This window comes from Lissotriton helveticus, chromosome 2_2, assembly GCF_964261635.1.
Source record: "Lissotriton helveticus chromosome 2_2, aLisHel1.1, whole genome shotgun sequence".
NCBI classification, from domain to species: domain Eukaryota; kingdom Metazoa; phylum Chordata; class Amphibia; order Caudata; family Salamandridae; genus Lissotriton; species Lissotriton helveticus.
In genome coordinates this window covers 482,782,907-482,799,389 of record NC_136060.1, presented here as the reverse complement: position 1 = coordinate 482,799,389, position 16,483 = coordinate 482,782,907, and the positions used below count along the sequence as shown (strand labels likewise).

Below are 16,483 nucleotides of genomic sequence, written 5' to 3'. Positions count from 1 at the left end.
GCCAGCGTCTGGTAAGATTTCCTCAACTAGATGCCAGCTCTTTCTGATGATTTTTTGTAGTTCACTGGTATGGGGTCCAAAGGTGGAGACACACACAATCCTCTGAGTGGAGGTTCTCGATCTTTTCTCCAGGAGATGTTCCCTCAGAGTCCATCTCGCTCTCTTCATAGAGTGTTTAAGCAGTTTCTGCGGATAGCCTCTGTCCTGTAATTTGGCCGTGAGTGCTTGCCCATGGAGCTCAAATTGGTGTACTGAGGAGCAATTCCGCCTGACCCGAAGGTATTGCCCATACGGGAGATTATCCCGAAGGCTCCTCGGGTGGTAGCTCCTATAATGAAGAGCGTTGTTCTTATCCGTTTTCTTTTGGTATAATGAGCACGTAAGTTCTTCATTTCTGACCATAATCTCTACATCCAAGAAGGGCAAGATTTTGGTACTGTGGCTAAGACTGAATTTGATGTCCGGGCTCCTGTTGTTCAGCCATGTATGGAACTCCTCCAGGAGCGCTTGAGAACCATTCCAAATGCACCAGACATCATCTATAAATCTGAGCCATTGCTCAATATAATCGTTATAGGGATTGTCATTATACACATACTTCTCCTCATATTGGTGAGGTTCCGCGACGATTTGAACCCGTGTTTTCAACATTGTCGTAAACTCATAATTTTGGTACCGTTGAACCGCAAATGATCCATTTAGTATATCCTGGTGTTTTCACTACGTTACGAGTAAGAGCACTCCTGTTATAAACACATTTCCGATACACCGAGGGCATCCATTTCAGATCATGGCATCCATCTTGTCTTTTTGCCCTCACATAGCCAATGAACACACAGTGACCTCTGATTATTTGATTTCAATTAAGGACACGTAGGCTTTAGCCGGCGATTCACCTTGCTAGTGACACGTGCACCTTAGGTCAGTAACGCTGAAGCCGCATGATTCGGCAAATAACTGCCTCCCCAGCCTGAGGCCAGTCCTGCTATACTGGTTTCCGTGTTCGTTGGCCTGATCATGATAAAGCGACCGAAGCTGGTAGCCTTGCCCATTTACGACCCACAAACATCTCTTATCCTACTTTCCTATCTTCTGCACCTGGCTCGGCTCTTTTCCTTCTGGGCCTTTATTAGGGGGAGGTAACGAAAAGTTGACGTGGGATTGTGATGGAACAGTGGGAACCCCTCGTTCGTAATATTTTGACATCAGATACTGTGGACGATTCTTGTGTAACGCCAAATATTTATTGTTTAAGACACAAAGGTTTAGAAACGTACTAGCATGTAAAGAATTTGCCCCAAGCTGAAAATATAGTATTTAAGGAGCAACTCATTTTGTACAAATTGAACAGTCTCCTAGACTCTGCCCGTGTGTAGATTCTGTGATTTCTGTGTCCCTGCAGTAATAAACCTTTGGTCTTTGACGCCACCATCGAGAAGCCCGTGTTTCTGTTTATGTGTGCACCGAGACAGGTAGAACTCAGGGGTCTTCGGGTGTTGTCCCTGACACCTCTGGACGGTACCGAAAAGTCCAGAACTCCAATTTGCGCCCAACATGGGGCGACGTCATTTGGTTCCGGTCCAAAAGCCTGAAGAGTTCGAGAAACTTCGTGTGAAGATTCCGGAGGGAGGCGCCCCACTTCATCGATCCCGGTATATCGCAAAAGTGGCCTGACGTTCTCTTCCACGAGGGTTCCCGTTCGGACGGCTGCAGTGGTCCGTTGCCTTGACCGTCGCCCTGTCTTGGACCCGAGGTGCAGACCTTAGTACAGCGAGACGTGACGGGTTTCTGCTTGGTGACGTCTTCAGTACCTCAGTTAAGTATTAAGCGGTTGTGAGTTGCTTTGTTACTTCGTAAAGGTCCAGATAATTTTTAGTTCCTTGGTTTGGTTTGGTTTTGTGAGATTATCGTTGGTTGTTCTGGTTACGATAACCTTTTTGGTTTAGTCTAGGTATCGATACATTTTGTTCTCTTTGGTAGGCCTAAGTTTGAGTGCGCACTGTTATTTGTGTTTGTTCTGTGTTCCGGTTTCTAAAAATGGTAAGTCGGAAAAATTCTGTGTTTTCATGTTTTGGTTGCAACAGCGATTCCCGGTTGGAGGACTCGTGTTCGGTCCCTCCGATTGGAACTCCTCTTTATGATCTTTATTGCAAATTTGGTGTGGGCCCTATCTCTTATAACGAGGTATGGATCCGCTATACAGAGAAAGATGGTGTCTTTAGTTGGCCACTACATGGTAGTTTCGAACCTGGAGTTCTCGATAATCTAGAAAGAAGGTTGTTTAAGAAGAAAGCCCGGCCGGCAATGTTTGATTCTTTCCGTTATTGGCGGAAAGAATCTAAACAGAGAGAGATTAAAAGGTTGAAGAAAGAACAGAAAGAACAGGAATTGACTTTGGAACAGTCGGCCAAGCAGCTGCAACTCAATGAATCTGAGAAAGCGATAGAGGTAGCCGATAGACAACGTAATTTAGCGATAGATAAGTGCTACCCTGCCTTGCCATCTAGTACAACTAAGATATTGGAGGATCCGGAAAATGATCCTTTGCTGTCTTATTTGTTAAGGTCACCTCCACCGTATGCACAGGGTGCTACAGCTCCACCTCTGCTGAATGTCGTGTTACCAGTTGCTGGACAGCCTGGTATACCGGCTCCTGTTCCCCTAAATCAAGTTCCTGCACCCCCCGTGGTTATCAATGTTCCTACGGCACCCCCTCTTCCAGGGTTGCCAGCTCCTCTGCCTGTGCATGTACCGCTAACACCTGTATCTTGCCTACTACTCCTACTAGTGCTGTTTCTCTTGTCCCAACTACTACACTACTTCAGACTTCCGCAAGCTATGCGACTCCGCTTTCTGTTCGTCGGAGAATCACTGACTCTGTCTCTAATATTCTCTCTCCTTTCTACAAAACTTTGATTAGGAGTTCTGCCTCTGAATCTGTTCAGAGACGCAGTCAGCTTCCTAGTATCGAAGAACAAGGAATATTGGATTCCACTGCTTTTAGATGGGTTTCGAAAGTGGGAAGATATAGTATACAAGATATATTAGATACATTTATGCAATGGAACGAGCCGACACAACGCTATGTGTTTGATGTCATGTGTTCTCTTTTGCGTGAAGAATGGGAAGAGAACGATTCCGAACAAGTTCCAGACGAATTGATTCAGGTTCAGCAGAAATTTGCTGCAGGTATGATAGTTGGTCGAGAGATAAAGGAAGCAATGGAATTAGTTTTAGATTTTAGATTTGACCCTTCCCGGCACTCACCAAGAGATTCAGAGAAACGTAACACGAAACAAAATCGTCAATATCCAATGAGAGAGGTTCCACCAATTTGGCGTGAAGCTGTGCAAGCTAATGTAAACCTTGGTATTGCAGCCGCTCCAGCCCAATTTCAGAGAGTGTGGATACACATCCCGTGGAAACGAGCTGAAGTGTTAGCATTAAAACAGGCCTTGCCAGATCCGCGTAAAAATCCAGCTGGATATTACAAGGAATTGGCTCAGACGGTTGAAGCTTGTGTGATGAATCTAGCAGACATTGATATGCTATTCGGTAACGTAGTACCGCAACCAATTTGGGCTAAAATTCATAGAGAAAATCATCCAGTGGCCCTGGGTGGAGACTGGGCAGCTATTATTGCGGCAGATGGCCAACAAATTGGGGGATCTAAACCTGAACCTTTAATTGCTAATTTGCCCGGTAGAATAATTGACTTAATGAAAACTCTGATGCCAGCGTTGCGCGTTAACTGGGACAAGTTGTCCGCATGCAGGCAGAAGAAAGACGAAAGCGTCTCCGACTTTTTCACCAGATTCGAAGAGACTTTCGTAGATCACAGTGGTCAAGATATGAGCACGGAAGGAGGTCAGAGATTATTTGTCGATAAATTTGTGCACAATCTGATACCCGAGCTCAGTAATAAGTTAAAGAATTCTGAAAGTGCGTGGGCTGTCTCTACGACTGCGCAGATACTTGCCACTGCCCAGTACTATGAAAATAGGGATAAAGAAGAGAAGGAAAAATCAGATAAAAAGACGAAAGATTTAAAAACTAAGGTCCTTTTGCAACAAGCTTATCCGCCTCGCACGAATCAAACGAATACGCAGCAAGGGTCATATCAGAGAAATGACTATAGTTCACAGAGACCGCAATACCAATGGAATCAATGTGCGTATTGCAAAAAGGAAGGTCATTACAAGAATGAGTGTCCAGTATTAGCACAGAATAATGCTGCTACAGCTCAGAGAGGTCGTGGTGGTTCTATGCAAGGTTCTAGAGGTCGAGGACGAGGTGCTATGCCTCCACAAACAAGTGATCGCCCTTCTAATTATTTTGATCAACGAAATGGTCAGTCTACACAGCCAGCTAGATCTCAACAGTATCACATGGAAGATTACTGTGAAATTGGTGAGGAATTTCAGCAAAATGAATACTAGGACAGCCATGGACAAAGAGAGGGAGTAGTATCAGTTCCAGTAGACCAGAGTGGGCCTTATGTCGCAGTAGCCACATCAGGTGTAGTCGAACCGTTTCTGTTGGATACTGGTGCAGCAAAAAGTTCTATCATACATGCGAAACTCCCTGGCGCACCCTTGTCCGGCTTAACAAATGTTTCTGTAGGTTTTTCAGGCGCCCCCGTTCACAACCCTGTTTCTGGTCCTTTGTCTATTTCTGTTGGGCCTCGTCAATTAAAAGCACCCTTGATTTTGACGACTGGTTGTAATGAAAACCTGCTTGGTTTAGACTTGTTAAAACGCCTATATGCGACATTGTACTGTTCTCCTTCAGGAGTACAGCTTACATTAGGTAATAGAATCATCTCCCCGATGTACTTATCAATGGATGCGCTCCCACTGGAGCTGCGTTCTCTCCCCGATACTCTTTGGGCGACTGGTCCTAACGATGTAGGCCTTTTGGAAATCCCGCCATATGTAGTGACGTTGAAAGCAAACGTTAAATTTCCACGAATCCCACAATACAAAATTTCTAGTGAAGGTGAGCGTGCGCTCCTATTAATAGTGCAAGATTTGATAAAAAGAGATGTAATAGAGGAAACCCGAGGAAATGTCTGTAATAGTCCTGTACTGCCTATTCTGAAACGAACTGACCCAACAAAGCCTCCAGTATATAGATTTGTAATCGATCTTAGAGAGGTTAATAAAATTGTGATTCCACAGTTTCCTGTGGTTCCAGACATTACGGCATTGCTAACGCTGATCCCTGCCATAGCCACATGGTTCTCAGTGATCGACTTGAAGAATGCCTTTTTCAGCATTCCGATAGCCGAAGAAAGCAGAGATATTTTCGGCTTCTCTCTAGGAGGACGAAGCTTCAGGTTTAAACGTGCTCCACAAGGCTATTGTGAGAGCCCGTCCATTTACAGTCAGGCATTAAAAAGTCAGTTAGACTCCTTTGTCCTTCCTCCTGGTTCTGCCCTAGTGCAATATGTCGATGATCTTCTAGTGGCTGCCGATGACAAGGAAACTTGCAAAGCAGCTACAATTTCCTTATTGCATCATTTGTCTAAATTAAATCATAAGGTGTCACCTTCAAAAATGCAATACTGTTGCCAAGAAGTGACCTACCTAGGTCATCTCTTGTCAAAAGAGGGAAGAAGGTTGACCCCAGAGAGAATAAAAGCAATTACGCAGATGAATGTTCCTAGCACACAGAGAGAAGTGCGTGCGTTTTTGGGTATTACTTCATACTGTAGGCAATGGATCCCAAATTTTTCCCTCCTGGCAAAGCCGTTGGTGGCTTTGACGGGGAAAGGTGTTCCAAATCCAGTGCCATGGTCTGACGAATGTCAGCAGAGCTTTTCTGAGTTACGAAATGCACTATGTTCAGCTCCTGTGTTGGGTACACCTGACTACAGTAAGCCATTTACACGCTATGTCCACGAGAGAGAAGGTTGCGCGTTGAGTGTTCTGACACAGCAATTTGGTGATAAACAACGCCCTTGTGCGTATTTTTCATCAACGTTAGATCCGGTAGCCAGAGCGTTGCCTAGTTGTTTGAGAGCTACAGCGGCAGCTGCAGCGTCCATTCGACAATCTGCTGGGTTGGTTATGAACAACATGCTGGTGGTCATGGTTCCTCATGCTGTGGACACACTCATGAACTGAACAAAGACACAACACCTTACCAGTGCTAGATTATCAGGCTATGAGCTGACACTACTTGCAAGTCATATTCAGATCAAAAGATGCAATGTATTGAATCCAGCAACATTGTTGCCGACTAGTCAAGAGTCGAGTGATTCCGAACCACATGATTGTTGTTTCAGAACAGAGGAAGAGACAAAAGGACGAATTGATTTAAAAGACACTCCGTTGTCAGATCCAGATGGCACGTTGTATGTTGATGGGTCGTGTTTTAAATTGGAGAATGGTGATGTGACAGCTGCCTATGCAGTAACAACTTTGAATACAATTGTGGAGACTGCAAGAGTGAGTCAGAATTCTGCCCAAGCTGCAGAATTGATTGCGTTGACTAGAGCGTGTGTTTTAGCTAAGGGAAAGAGAGTGAATGTGTTCACAGATAGTCAGTACGCATTTGGCGTAGCCCATAGTTTTGGACGATTGTGGAAGGAAAGAGGTTTTATTACGTCACATGGGACTAAAATACAGCATGGTCAACTAGTTAATGACTTGCTGGAATCTCTAACCTTACCAATGGAAGTTGCGATTGTGAAGTGCAGTGCTCATCGAGCAATCACGGATGATGTTGGTCGAGGAAATGCCTTGGCTGATGGGACAGCGAAACAGACAGCTAGGAATCTGATGAGTAGAATGTATGTTGCAACGTCTGCAAAGTGGGTTACTGATTCAGGAATGTGTGAAGACACAATGGAAAGTGTGAGAATGATTCAAGAAGAAGCAACTGAAGAGGAAAAGCTTGCATGGAAAGAGAATACGGGTAAGTTGGACTCGAATGGATGTTGGATTGATTTGACGGAACAGCAGCGTTGGATGTTGCCTGATGCGTATGTGCTTGCGGTAGAAACAAAGTCGCATGGAACAGCGCACATCAGTTCGAAAGGGATTTGTAAGATGTTGGCCCCAGTTTGGAAGAATTATGGAATTAGTAAGTGTGCAGAGCGAGTGGTGAGAAACTGCATGATATGCCTGATGCATAATCCTGGCAAGGGAACCCCAACACCTGCTGGTCATTTCGCTCCACCTTCCTGTCCCTTTGAAGTGATTCAGTTAGACTTCATTCACATGGACCGATGTAATAATCTCAAGTACGTCCTAGTGGTAGTCTGTGCCTTTTCAAGATGGATTGAAGCTTATCCACTTAAAGACAATACTGCTTTGTCGACTGCCAAAATTCTCCTCAAAGAATATTTCCCTAGGTTTGGTATGCCACGGATTGTATGGTCAGATAATGGAAGTGAGTTCGTAGGGAAAGTCATGCAGAATGTGTGTGCAGGCTTAGGCATAAAGCAAAAGTTCCACAGTGCAAATCATCCCCAGTCAGCAGGTTTAGTTGAAGGGTACAATGGCACCCTCAAACTGAAGCTGGCTAAGGTACAAGCCTCCACGGGCTTGTCCTGGCCAGACGCCTTACCTTTGGCCCTGCTATCCACGAGAGCGACTGTACATTCTCGAGTAGGGCTTAGCCCTTATGAGATTGTGTTCGGTCGACCCGCAAATGTTTGGGGAGTACCGAGACCGAGGGAGTTTAAGCAGCTGGAATACCCAATGTTAATCGATTATCTTTTTGACTTGACTGCTAAATTGAGTCTTATTCATCAACAGGTTTTCGATGCATTGCCAAAACCTCCGGAAAGTCCAGGCCATCAGCTGAAACCTGGAGACTTCGTCGTTGTGAAGAATTTTGGACGAACCAGAAATCTTCAACCAAAATTCGTTGGACCATATCAGGTGCTTTAGGCGACAAGAACTGCTGTACGAGTGGCCGGTAGAAAAAATTGGATCCACGCGACACACACCAAGCGTATGCCCTTACCACTCCCGTATGATAATTGGGTGAGGAAAGGGGTTGGTGCCTCCGAAGTTGAACCGATTCCAAAATACATACCGTTCAGCGATGCAGAACTGATCACTGATTCACCGAACTCTGACCCCCCTTCTGAAACTACTCTTTTGAACTCTGGACATTTGTCCTCTGCCTCAACAGAACATTCGCCATCTGCGAATTTGAACATTGCCGCCCCTGCTGAAGATAAACTGTTTCCGGATCAAACAACTACAGGAAAATTGAGATATAACCTACGTTCTCACACAAAGGACAAATAAAGCAGGAAACTGCCTATTTTACATATTTGAATCTTGATACATTACCTCCAGCCAGGAAGTTTGCTAACATGCATGTTATGTTGTTTTGAATTACCTTGCCGTCTGGGTAGCCGTAGGGTCGTGGCTGTGTGCCTAATTGAATCTGCGGGGGCCAGACACAAGGTCGGCCTTTCTGTTAGTTCTGGGAACTCCCAGGGCTGATAGAGGCATTTTCAACTACGTACACATCATCAGTGGTCGCGAGCGGTTGTAGAAGATGGAGCTTCCTGGGCTGCATCGAGAGAATGTAATTTATGTCCGCAGAAATAGACTTTACAAGATTCTTCATAACAAATGTTTCTTGATGCAATGTGCAATTACGTTTTTGATCGTTTTAATAACGTTGGTGGGTGGAATCGTCTTTGGTGTGCATTTAATTTTTACACCGGTAGCAACCACAGTGCCTCCCTTTGATCCTATGCCTTCTACTATTTCTTCTTACCATTCCTTTCATCCGTTTCCTGAACACGAACAAGCTCGACGCTCTGAATTCATAAACAACACTTTTGTACAGCTCTTGCACCAACACCAACTGGTAGTTAACACAACAAACTGCTGGGTATGTGGTTTGATACCCCACACTATGGATAAAGGCATTCCCTATCTGGTCTTGCCTTTCAGCTATAATGGATCATGTTGGGCCTTCCGAACCATATTCGTCTATGCTCTCGAAACCTATCCCCCGCGCCCTCCTCGCTCCACTAGGTATACATCTGTTAATAAAGCCTTGATAAAGGGAGTAACTGACATGGTTAGAGACGTCAATAACTCACCACCTATCCCTAGAGATGAACTACGAGTTTATCTGAGTTGGAATTCTACGGAGTATAGCATTAGTTTGGGTGAAAGCAAGCGTAAGAGCTCCACTCCAATTTGGGTCGTACCTCACCGAGGTCAAGTCTGTTTGCGAGGAAATGGGAGAAATCCTAGAGCTCAGCTAGGGAAGAGTGAATGTGTTGAGACCTACGTGTATCCGTCTAACTCTTCCCCTGCCTTTCTGACTGCTAGGGGTACCTACTTCATCTGTCAGGATAGAGCATATACATGGCTGCCTGCTGACTTTTCAGGTTCATGTTATATTGCTCGACTGTTGCCTCCGACATACACCGCCTCTCCAGATTATCACAAGACTAGAGTAGCAAGAGGTGTTTTCAGCAAGGAAGATACCGCTGGTCAGGAAGCTGGAGACTTCTTCAAAGGTTTCATTCCGTTCTGGGGGCCTATGGCCAATAGTAGAAATCTACGCCAGCTAACACGGGTAGTTGAATCTACTATTACAGAAACTGCTGGTGCCCTTAGTAATTTAACAGCTGAGCTTCAGGCGGATCGTCTCATGACGTTGCAGAATCGTATGGTTCTAGACGTAATACTTGCAGATCGAGGTGGGGTATGTAGAATGATCCAATCGAGCTGCTGTGTTTTTATACCCAATAATGCTCCGACAGTATACGAAGCGATCTCTAAGCTACACAAAATTTCCGACTCTATTCACGTAGACAAAGGAAACTGGTCCTTAATGGAGTGGCTTTGGACTCTGCTGTCAGCGTGGGGATGGAAGGTTCTGATGGTCGTAGGTATTATTCTAGTGTTCCTGTTCTCGTGCTGCCTTATTATCCAATGTGGTCCTGCTTTGTGTAGCCTCTGTGCCGCAACCTGTTTCAGAAAACCACCGGTGTTTGGAGACAAGGTACGAGAAAGAATGATGACACAGCAGCATATCACTGACCTGATGAACATCGAGATAGACTCGGATATAGACTGAGTAATTGCCTATGCAAGGGCAAAAGGAGGGTCTGAGGTTCCGCGACGATTTGAACCCGTGTTTTCAACATTGTCGTAAACTCATAATTTTGGTACCGTTGAACCGCAAATGATCCATTTACAGCACTACAAGTCATAGAACCTTCATCCATTATTAACATCTCTGGCAAAGTTTTATCACCAGCCGAAAAGAAAGTGTTGGAACTCGGTCTTTCTTTTGTTCCTGGAGTCGCCATGGACTTCACAAGAATTAAAATGGAAGTAATGGAATTCTACCGCAAAATTCGTCTCAGATGGTTCTTTCGAGACTCGCCGGACCAGGTATCATGTGAAGCATCTGGTTTGAGGAATAAATCCACATTCTGCCCCTCCAACCACAACATGTCCAAGAATATCCTCGCTTTTGAACGTTCGGTCATGTCATCACTGAACAATCTTGAAAAAAAACGCCCATTCGTACAAGCTAACATCACAAAAAAACAGAAAGAGGCCATACATCAACTCAAGGACCAACAGGAAGCGATCATACGTCCAGCGGACAAGGGAGGAGCAGTAGTCCTGTGGTCCAAGGATCTTTACAGGTCTGTAGGGAGAAATCATGTATATAACCAGGAGTGGTATCGCCGGATCAACCAAGACCCCACTGCACAAATACTGGATGAAGTCACGAAACTTGTCAACAATGCTAGGGAGTCTGGAATACTAGGACCCAGAGAATCTGAATATCTCGTAAAAAAACACCCAAGAACTCCCCATCTGTATTTTCTGCCGAAAGTACATAAAGACCCAAAAACACCTCCAGGACGCCCTATCGTGTCTGGGTGCGATTCGGTGTTGGAGCCCATTGCACAATTTGTAGACATTTTTTTGAAACCCTTGGTGGTTCAAGTTCCATCATACCTCAGGGATACTATGGACTTCATCAACAAGGTGGAGGGACGCAAATTCGATTCATCTTCCCAATTACTTGTGACCATGGACGTCTGCTCTCTTTATACACAGATACCCCAACAAGATGGCTTAGATGTAATCGAACTCTACCTGGAAAGCAGACCCCGTCCTCACAGAGTCCCTACCGAACTGATTGTTTCCTTCGCCACATTGGCTCTTAGAAAGAACTTCTTCACATTTGAGGACGAGATGTTTCTACAGGTGAAGGGCTCTGCCATGGGCTGTCCATTTGCGTCCGAAATGGCTATCCTGTATATGGGCCAATATGAGGAGAAGTATGTGTATAATGACAATCCCTATAACGATCATATTGAGCAATGGCTCAGATTTATAGATGATGTCTGGTGCATTTGGAATGGTTCTCAAGCGCTCCTGGAGGAGTTCCACACATGGCTGAACAACAGGAGCCCGGACATCAAATTCAGTCTGAGCCACAGTACCAAAATCTTGCCCTTCTTGGATGTAGAGATTATGGTCAGAAATGAAGAACTTACGTGCTCATTATACCAAAAGAAAACGGATAAGAACAACGCTCTTCATTATAGGAGCTACCACCCGAGGAGCCTTCGGGATAATCTCCCGTATGGGCAATACCTTCGGGTCAGGCGGAATTGCTCCTCAGTACACCAATTTGAGCTCCATGGGCAAGCACTCACGGCCAAATTACAGGACAGAGGCTATCCGCAGAAACTGCTTAAACACTCTATGAAGAGAGCGAGATGGACTCCGAGGGAACATCTCCTGGAGAAAAGATCGAGAACCTCCACTCAGAGGATTGTGTGTGTCTCCACCTTTGGACCCCATACCAGTGAACTACAAAAAATCATCAGAAAGAGCTGGCATCTAGTTGAGGAAATCTTACCAGACGCTGGCACACCATTGTTTGCCCTAAAGAAGAATCGGAGTATAGGCCAGATGATCACTTCTACTAGGCCGCCGGCCAAAAAAGACACCCAGAGTACCATCTTCGGGTCAACACCAGTTAGGGGACATCGCAAATGCGGTACGTGCACTGTTTGCCACATCACAATGGAAGGCTCACTTTTCACTGATGGGAACAAATTCTGGCGCCACGAAGAACACACCAACTGTAAGACCAAGTATACGGTGTATGCCATCCAGTGCCCCTGCAAAAAGCTGTACATCGGCAAGACCACGCAGGAGGTGCGCCAGAGAATTATACAACACAGGTCCCGTGTAAACAATAAGATTCTTACGGCACCCTTGGTGGCCCATTTCCTACAACAGAAACACACAGTGAATGACATGCGATGGACCGTTCTGGCAGTGATCCGAGGTGGCAGTGGTGACCCAGATGTATGCTTGTCACAAAAAGAAGCGTATCTCATTTTAAAATTTGACACTTCCAACACAGGATTAAATGAAATGTCTGAACTTTCCAACTTGGGACCTTAACCCTCCCGAATAGCTCTTGTACTGTATGTGCAACTTGAATGGACCTGCTTTGAGCTGTGAGACTGTGGCTGCAGTCTTTGTACCTTACTCTAACTATGGCTTTCACTCGTTTTGCTGTCAATCTTGTGTTTCACTTTTTCCCACTGAAATTATCATGGGGCTAGACGGGTAGAGCAACACCTGCTTTCTGAATGACAATCTCCATAGTGTACAGGGGCCATTATCCATTACTGTTTCGAATTTTTGAAATGCTTGAGCTATGTCATATTAAGAGAAATGATGCACATAGAGTGTATTTTTCCTTTTATTTATTTATTTTTTCTTTATCCCTTCGTGTTTGGAACGGGCAATGAGTTGCTGGATTATTTTTCCACAGTTAGCCAATCACACGTGGGTAACCTATACACACTCTGACACCCGAGTCATCCAGACATGCAAACATCACCATGTTCCCTGCATTTTTCATAATCGATAATCCCCTAAACTCTATGGACTGCAAGGACCATGATCCTTTGCACCACATTCACTCGCTAATGCTGCCGTGCCTTTAAGTAGCTTTCAGTAGGGCGGCGCCGACTTACGAATCTGACCCGACCGGCAGACACTAACAACCGCGGACTCCAATCTTAGAAGGTTTGAAGTAAGTCAACTGCCGCCTTTTTCAATTCCTACTCCTAATGCGGCATAGTCAGTGCTTCATATCAATCATCTCACGGACTTTGTTTGTCCATAGTTGACAGCGAGAGATTGATTCCCGCCCAGACGCTCCAAAACAGACTGTGGCCCGTTTCCTTCGTACAGCGCACATCTTGTGCAGGTAGGAAACGTTTCTGCTTTCAAACCCTTGCTTGAATTTTTGAAGCGCTAACCTTTTCGCTTCGGAGTTTGAACTTGTCAACCCTGTACTTTTACTCCCCAGCCTTCTCCATCCTAAAAATACACAGAAAAGAGAATGTGAGTCCTCGCTGATTAATACAGATCGCCTTGGGCGCCCCTGATTTCGGCATCTTTGACACCACATTCAGGTATTTTGCTAATTTGTTCAACCCGTCCATGCGTGATGTACCTCTTGACACGCATACATTGATAGCCTCCACTCTTGTCTTTGCAGAATAATTCCAGTGGTCCTTCCCCTTCTCTCCACGTAGCCAATGTGTTGGCTGAGAAGGTAATCTTATTTATTCATGGGTAGCTAGTCTGAGCACTACCTTGTCAGAAATATATACTCTCTATACAGCTGCTGACACCCTCCCTAAATTCCTTTTTAGGTACATCTTCACCCAGTCCCCGTCCTGAGGAGAACCTAGACTAAACAAGGTTCGAAACGCGTTGACCCCCAGCCTGTGTCAAGAACTAAGGGTGCAGCTAGGGACAAATTCATACCACTCTCGTGGGCCCTATCTGCAATTTCTTACAATTCACTATTCACAGGTGTTGTGTGACAGGCAGGCTATTCCATCTCAGTTCCGCCCTGTTCACAGGTTTTGTTACCAAAGGACTGGTTTTATTTCTTTAATGATCTGTAAAAAAGTGTTCAACTTGCAACCATGTGCTTTTGAATTCATATCGCAGACAATAGTTGGTGTCATCATAATAATTTGATTATATGTTTTTTCATTATTTCTTTAAGTGTATGTTGCCTTTACTGTGACATTTTTGTATATATTTGTATATATTCTTTCACGTTTTTGTACTAACTGTTGTGATGGAGTGTCTATTTGATGCCATTTTTCTTATGAAATAATACAAAAAGTTTTTTTCAAAAAATACTTAAGTTGTTGGGTAATATTTAAACCCTTGGCTGCACGGCACTCATTGGCTGTGTAGCTACGTACTCTGTCTCTAACTATCCTGATCAGCCACTTGGTTCTGTTTCCCGACTATTGAGGTCCAGGTTGGTCAGTAGTAGGACCCCACACCTTTATTTGTTTACTGCATGAAGACTAATCAGCAGCTCCTCACAGCAAAAGGACCTAGTCATTAGGCCTGGGTGGTGAACTCCACTTTGCTCGCGGAGTTTGGGGAGTTTTCTGCACTCCGCGTTGGGTGGAGCTCGCGGAGTTCCGAAAAACTCGGCTCAGCTGAGTTTTTTCCCTCGCTCGCGTTCATCAACATCAATTAGCCGAGCGCGAGCGTGGAAAATCAACCTCCCAGCGAGATTTCTCAACGCGTCGGGGTCAGGTTTCTAATAGCGGGTGGTCGCGTATGCTCGCGACTGCTTGCTTTGAGAAACTGCCCGTTCGCGTTGAGAAAGCTGCGGCTCGAGTGAAAATCTGCTCAAGTGGCAGAAAAGGAAAGCAGCGCCCGCTTGAGCTGTGTATGGTGCCATTCACGATGATTGCACAGGGCACACAAGCATCTGGCACTGTGCAATCACAGCGAACTGCAATTTTCTACCGTACATCGCCGCTTTCAGAGCTCCGCGTAGTGCACAGAGTTTTTTTTTCACTTCGCAGAGTTCTGCGTAGCTCAACTCCGCGAACTTCGGCCAAGGTTACTAATCATATGTCTAAAGGAGTCCTGTCTCCTTGTTCCCCACTTTTATGTCTACGTCTCTTACCTCCAGTTTCAGGAACGTCACCAACAAACATCCCCTGAATAAATAGCTCCCGCTCATCTTGTGCACAGGACCAGGCCAAGGGCTTCCAAATAGAACCTGTAGACCTCCCTTCCTGTGTCTCACGTGTACACATTTGGTAGAGATTTCTGAGTACATATATGCATGCATAATGGATGCATAGGTTCAATTGAAGGCCCAGCTTCAGACCTTGCTGCATGTACCAATAAGTGCCTTGAACTGATGTTGGTCTGGTCTCTTTCTCTCTTGCAGGATTTCAGAAGCACCTTGAGCAGGTAAACAGTTTATAGTTTCACCTTTTCTGTTACTGACAATTGAATGGGGCAGGATGCTGTACTCGGGGGGGATGGCAGGGGAGGATTTCATCTTTCTGGTCAGTAATGCTCATGTTGGATTTTCTTTGCACTTTGAATTCTAAGGCCTAAGTTTCTGCCTCTGTACTCTGTGAACATGAGGACAATTTTGCTCATCAGCACCGTATAGAGGCTCATTAACTGTAGATCTGTCCTGGAGATAAGGACAAGTTTAGTTGTCTTGTCAGCCTCTTGTAATAAAAAATATTAACAAAAAATACATTTCTCTATTTGCATATATTGAGGAGGTTTTGGGTTAGACCTTTACATCTATTGGCCTGTTCAGTTGTCCAACACATGTTGCTTCTACCCACCACAACGTACAGGTTGGGGCAAATGGTCCGCCCACTTCTACCATTGGCTAGCTTGCATTATGAGTGGCAGTGCAGATGTACGCATTTACATGAAAAAGAAGTACATTTCAAAATTAGCTGGTGGACCAATGCTTTATTTTGGAAATGCATTTATATTTCCTTCTTTTGCGTTTCTAAATATTTTAGTTGCCCTGGAATGTTTCATCAAAGTCTTCTTATTACAGTAATTCAAATCCAATAATACATTCTCTTTGCAACAATAAGATCATATTTTTCTGTGATGTGCATTAAACCTGAAAATGATTTGTACACGTTTGCTAAGTAATCTTTCTTCTGGAACCACCCATACTGTACTATTAAAATTATATGACATTTGTAACGTTTTTTCTTTTTTTAACTTACAAATGGTTAATGGCTGCCACTTGTTTTCTGTTATTTTATTTTTCTGGCATATGCTTCTAATTAGTTTGTTAAATGTAACCGTCACACCAGCTTGTCAGAGCTATTAGCTTAGCCAATGTCTGTTATTAAAATAGCATTCATTTAATGTTTCTGGTACACTGTCTTTATTTTGAAATTAACTTGAAAGAAATGTCCATCTCTTATGTTATCTTATGGTAATTTAATTTCTTAAGAGCAAAGGTTGCCCTAGACTAGAGTGTCCTGGCGCTAGCTACTACCTTCCAATCAGCGAAGTGGGTGATGACCTATGTAGGAAAAGCCAGGTTTTCAGTCTTTTTCTAAATGCCATCAGCTCAATGGCGTTCTTGAGATGGAAAGGAAGTCATTCCATGCCCTTGCGGC

At 44.6% G+C, this 16,483-nt stretch overlaps 1 protein-coding gene across 2 annotated transcripts in view; it reads left to right on the top strand.

The window, feature by feature from the left end:
* Positions 1-16,483, top strand: part of LOC144821550 (E3 ubiquitin-protein ligase TRIM7-like) — a 249,905-nt gene that overhangs the window by 22,656 nt on the left and 210,766 nt on the right. For both annotated transcript variants that reach the window (XR_013608380.1, XM_078678725.1), the window contains exon 4: positions 15,265-15,287. Coding sequence is in view for 1 of the 2 variants with exons in the window: in XM_078678725.1 (XP_078534851.1) it covers positions 15,265-15,287 (23 nt within the window). In the remaining variant the exon portion in view is untranslated. The remainder of the gene's footprint in view (positions 1-15,264; positions 15,288-16,483) is intronic.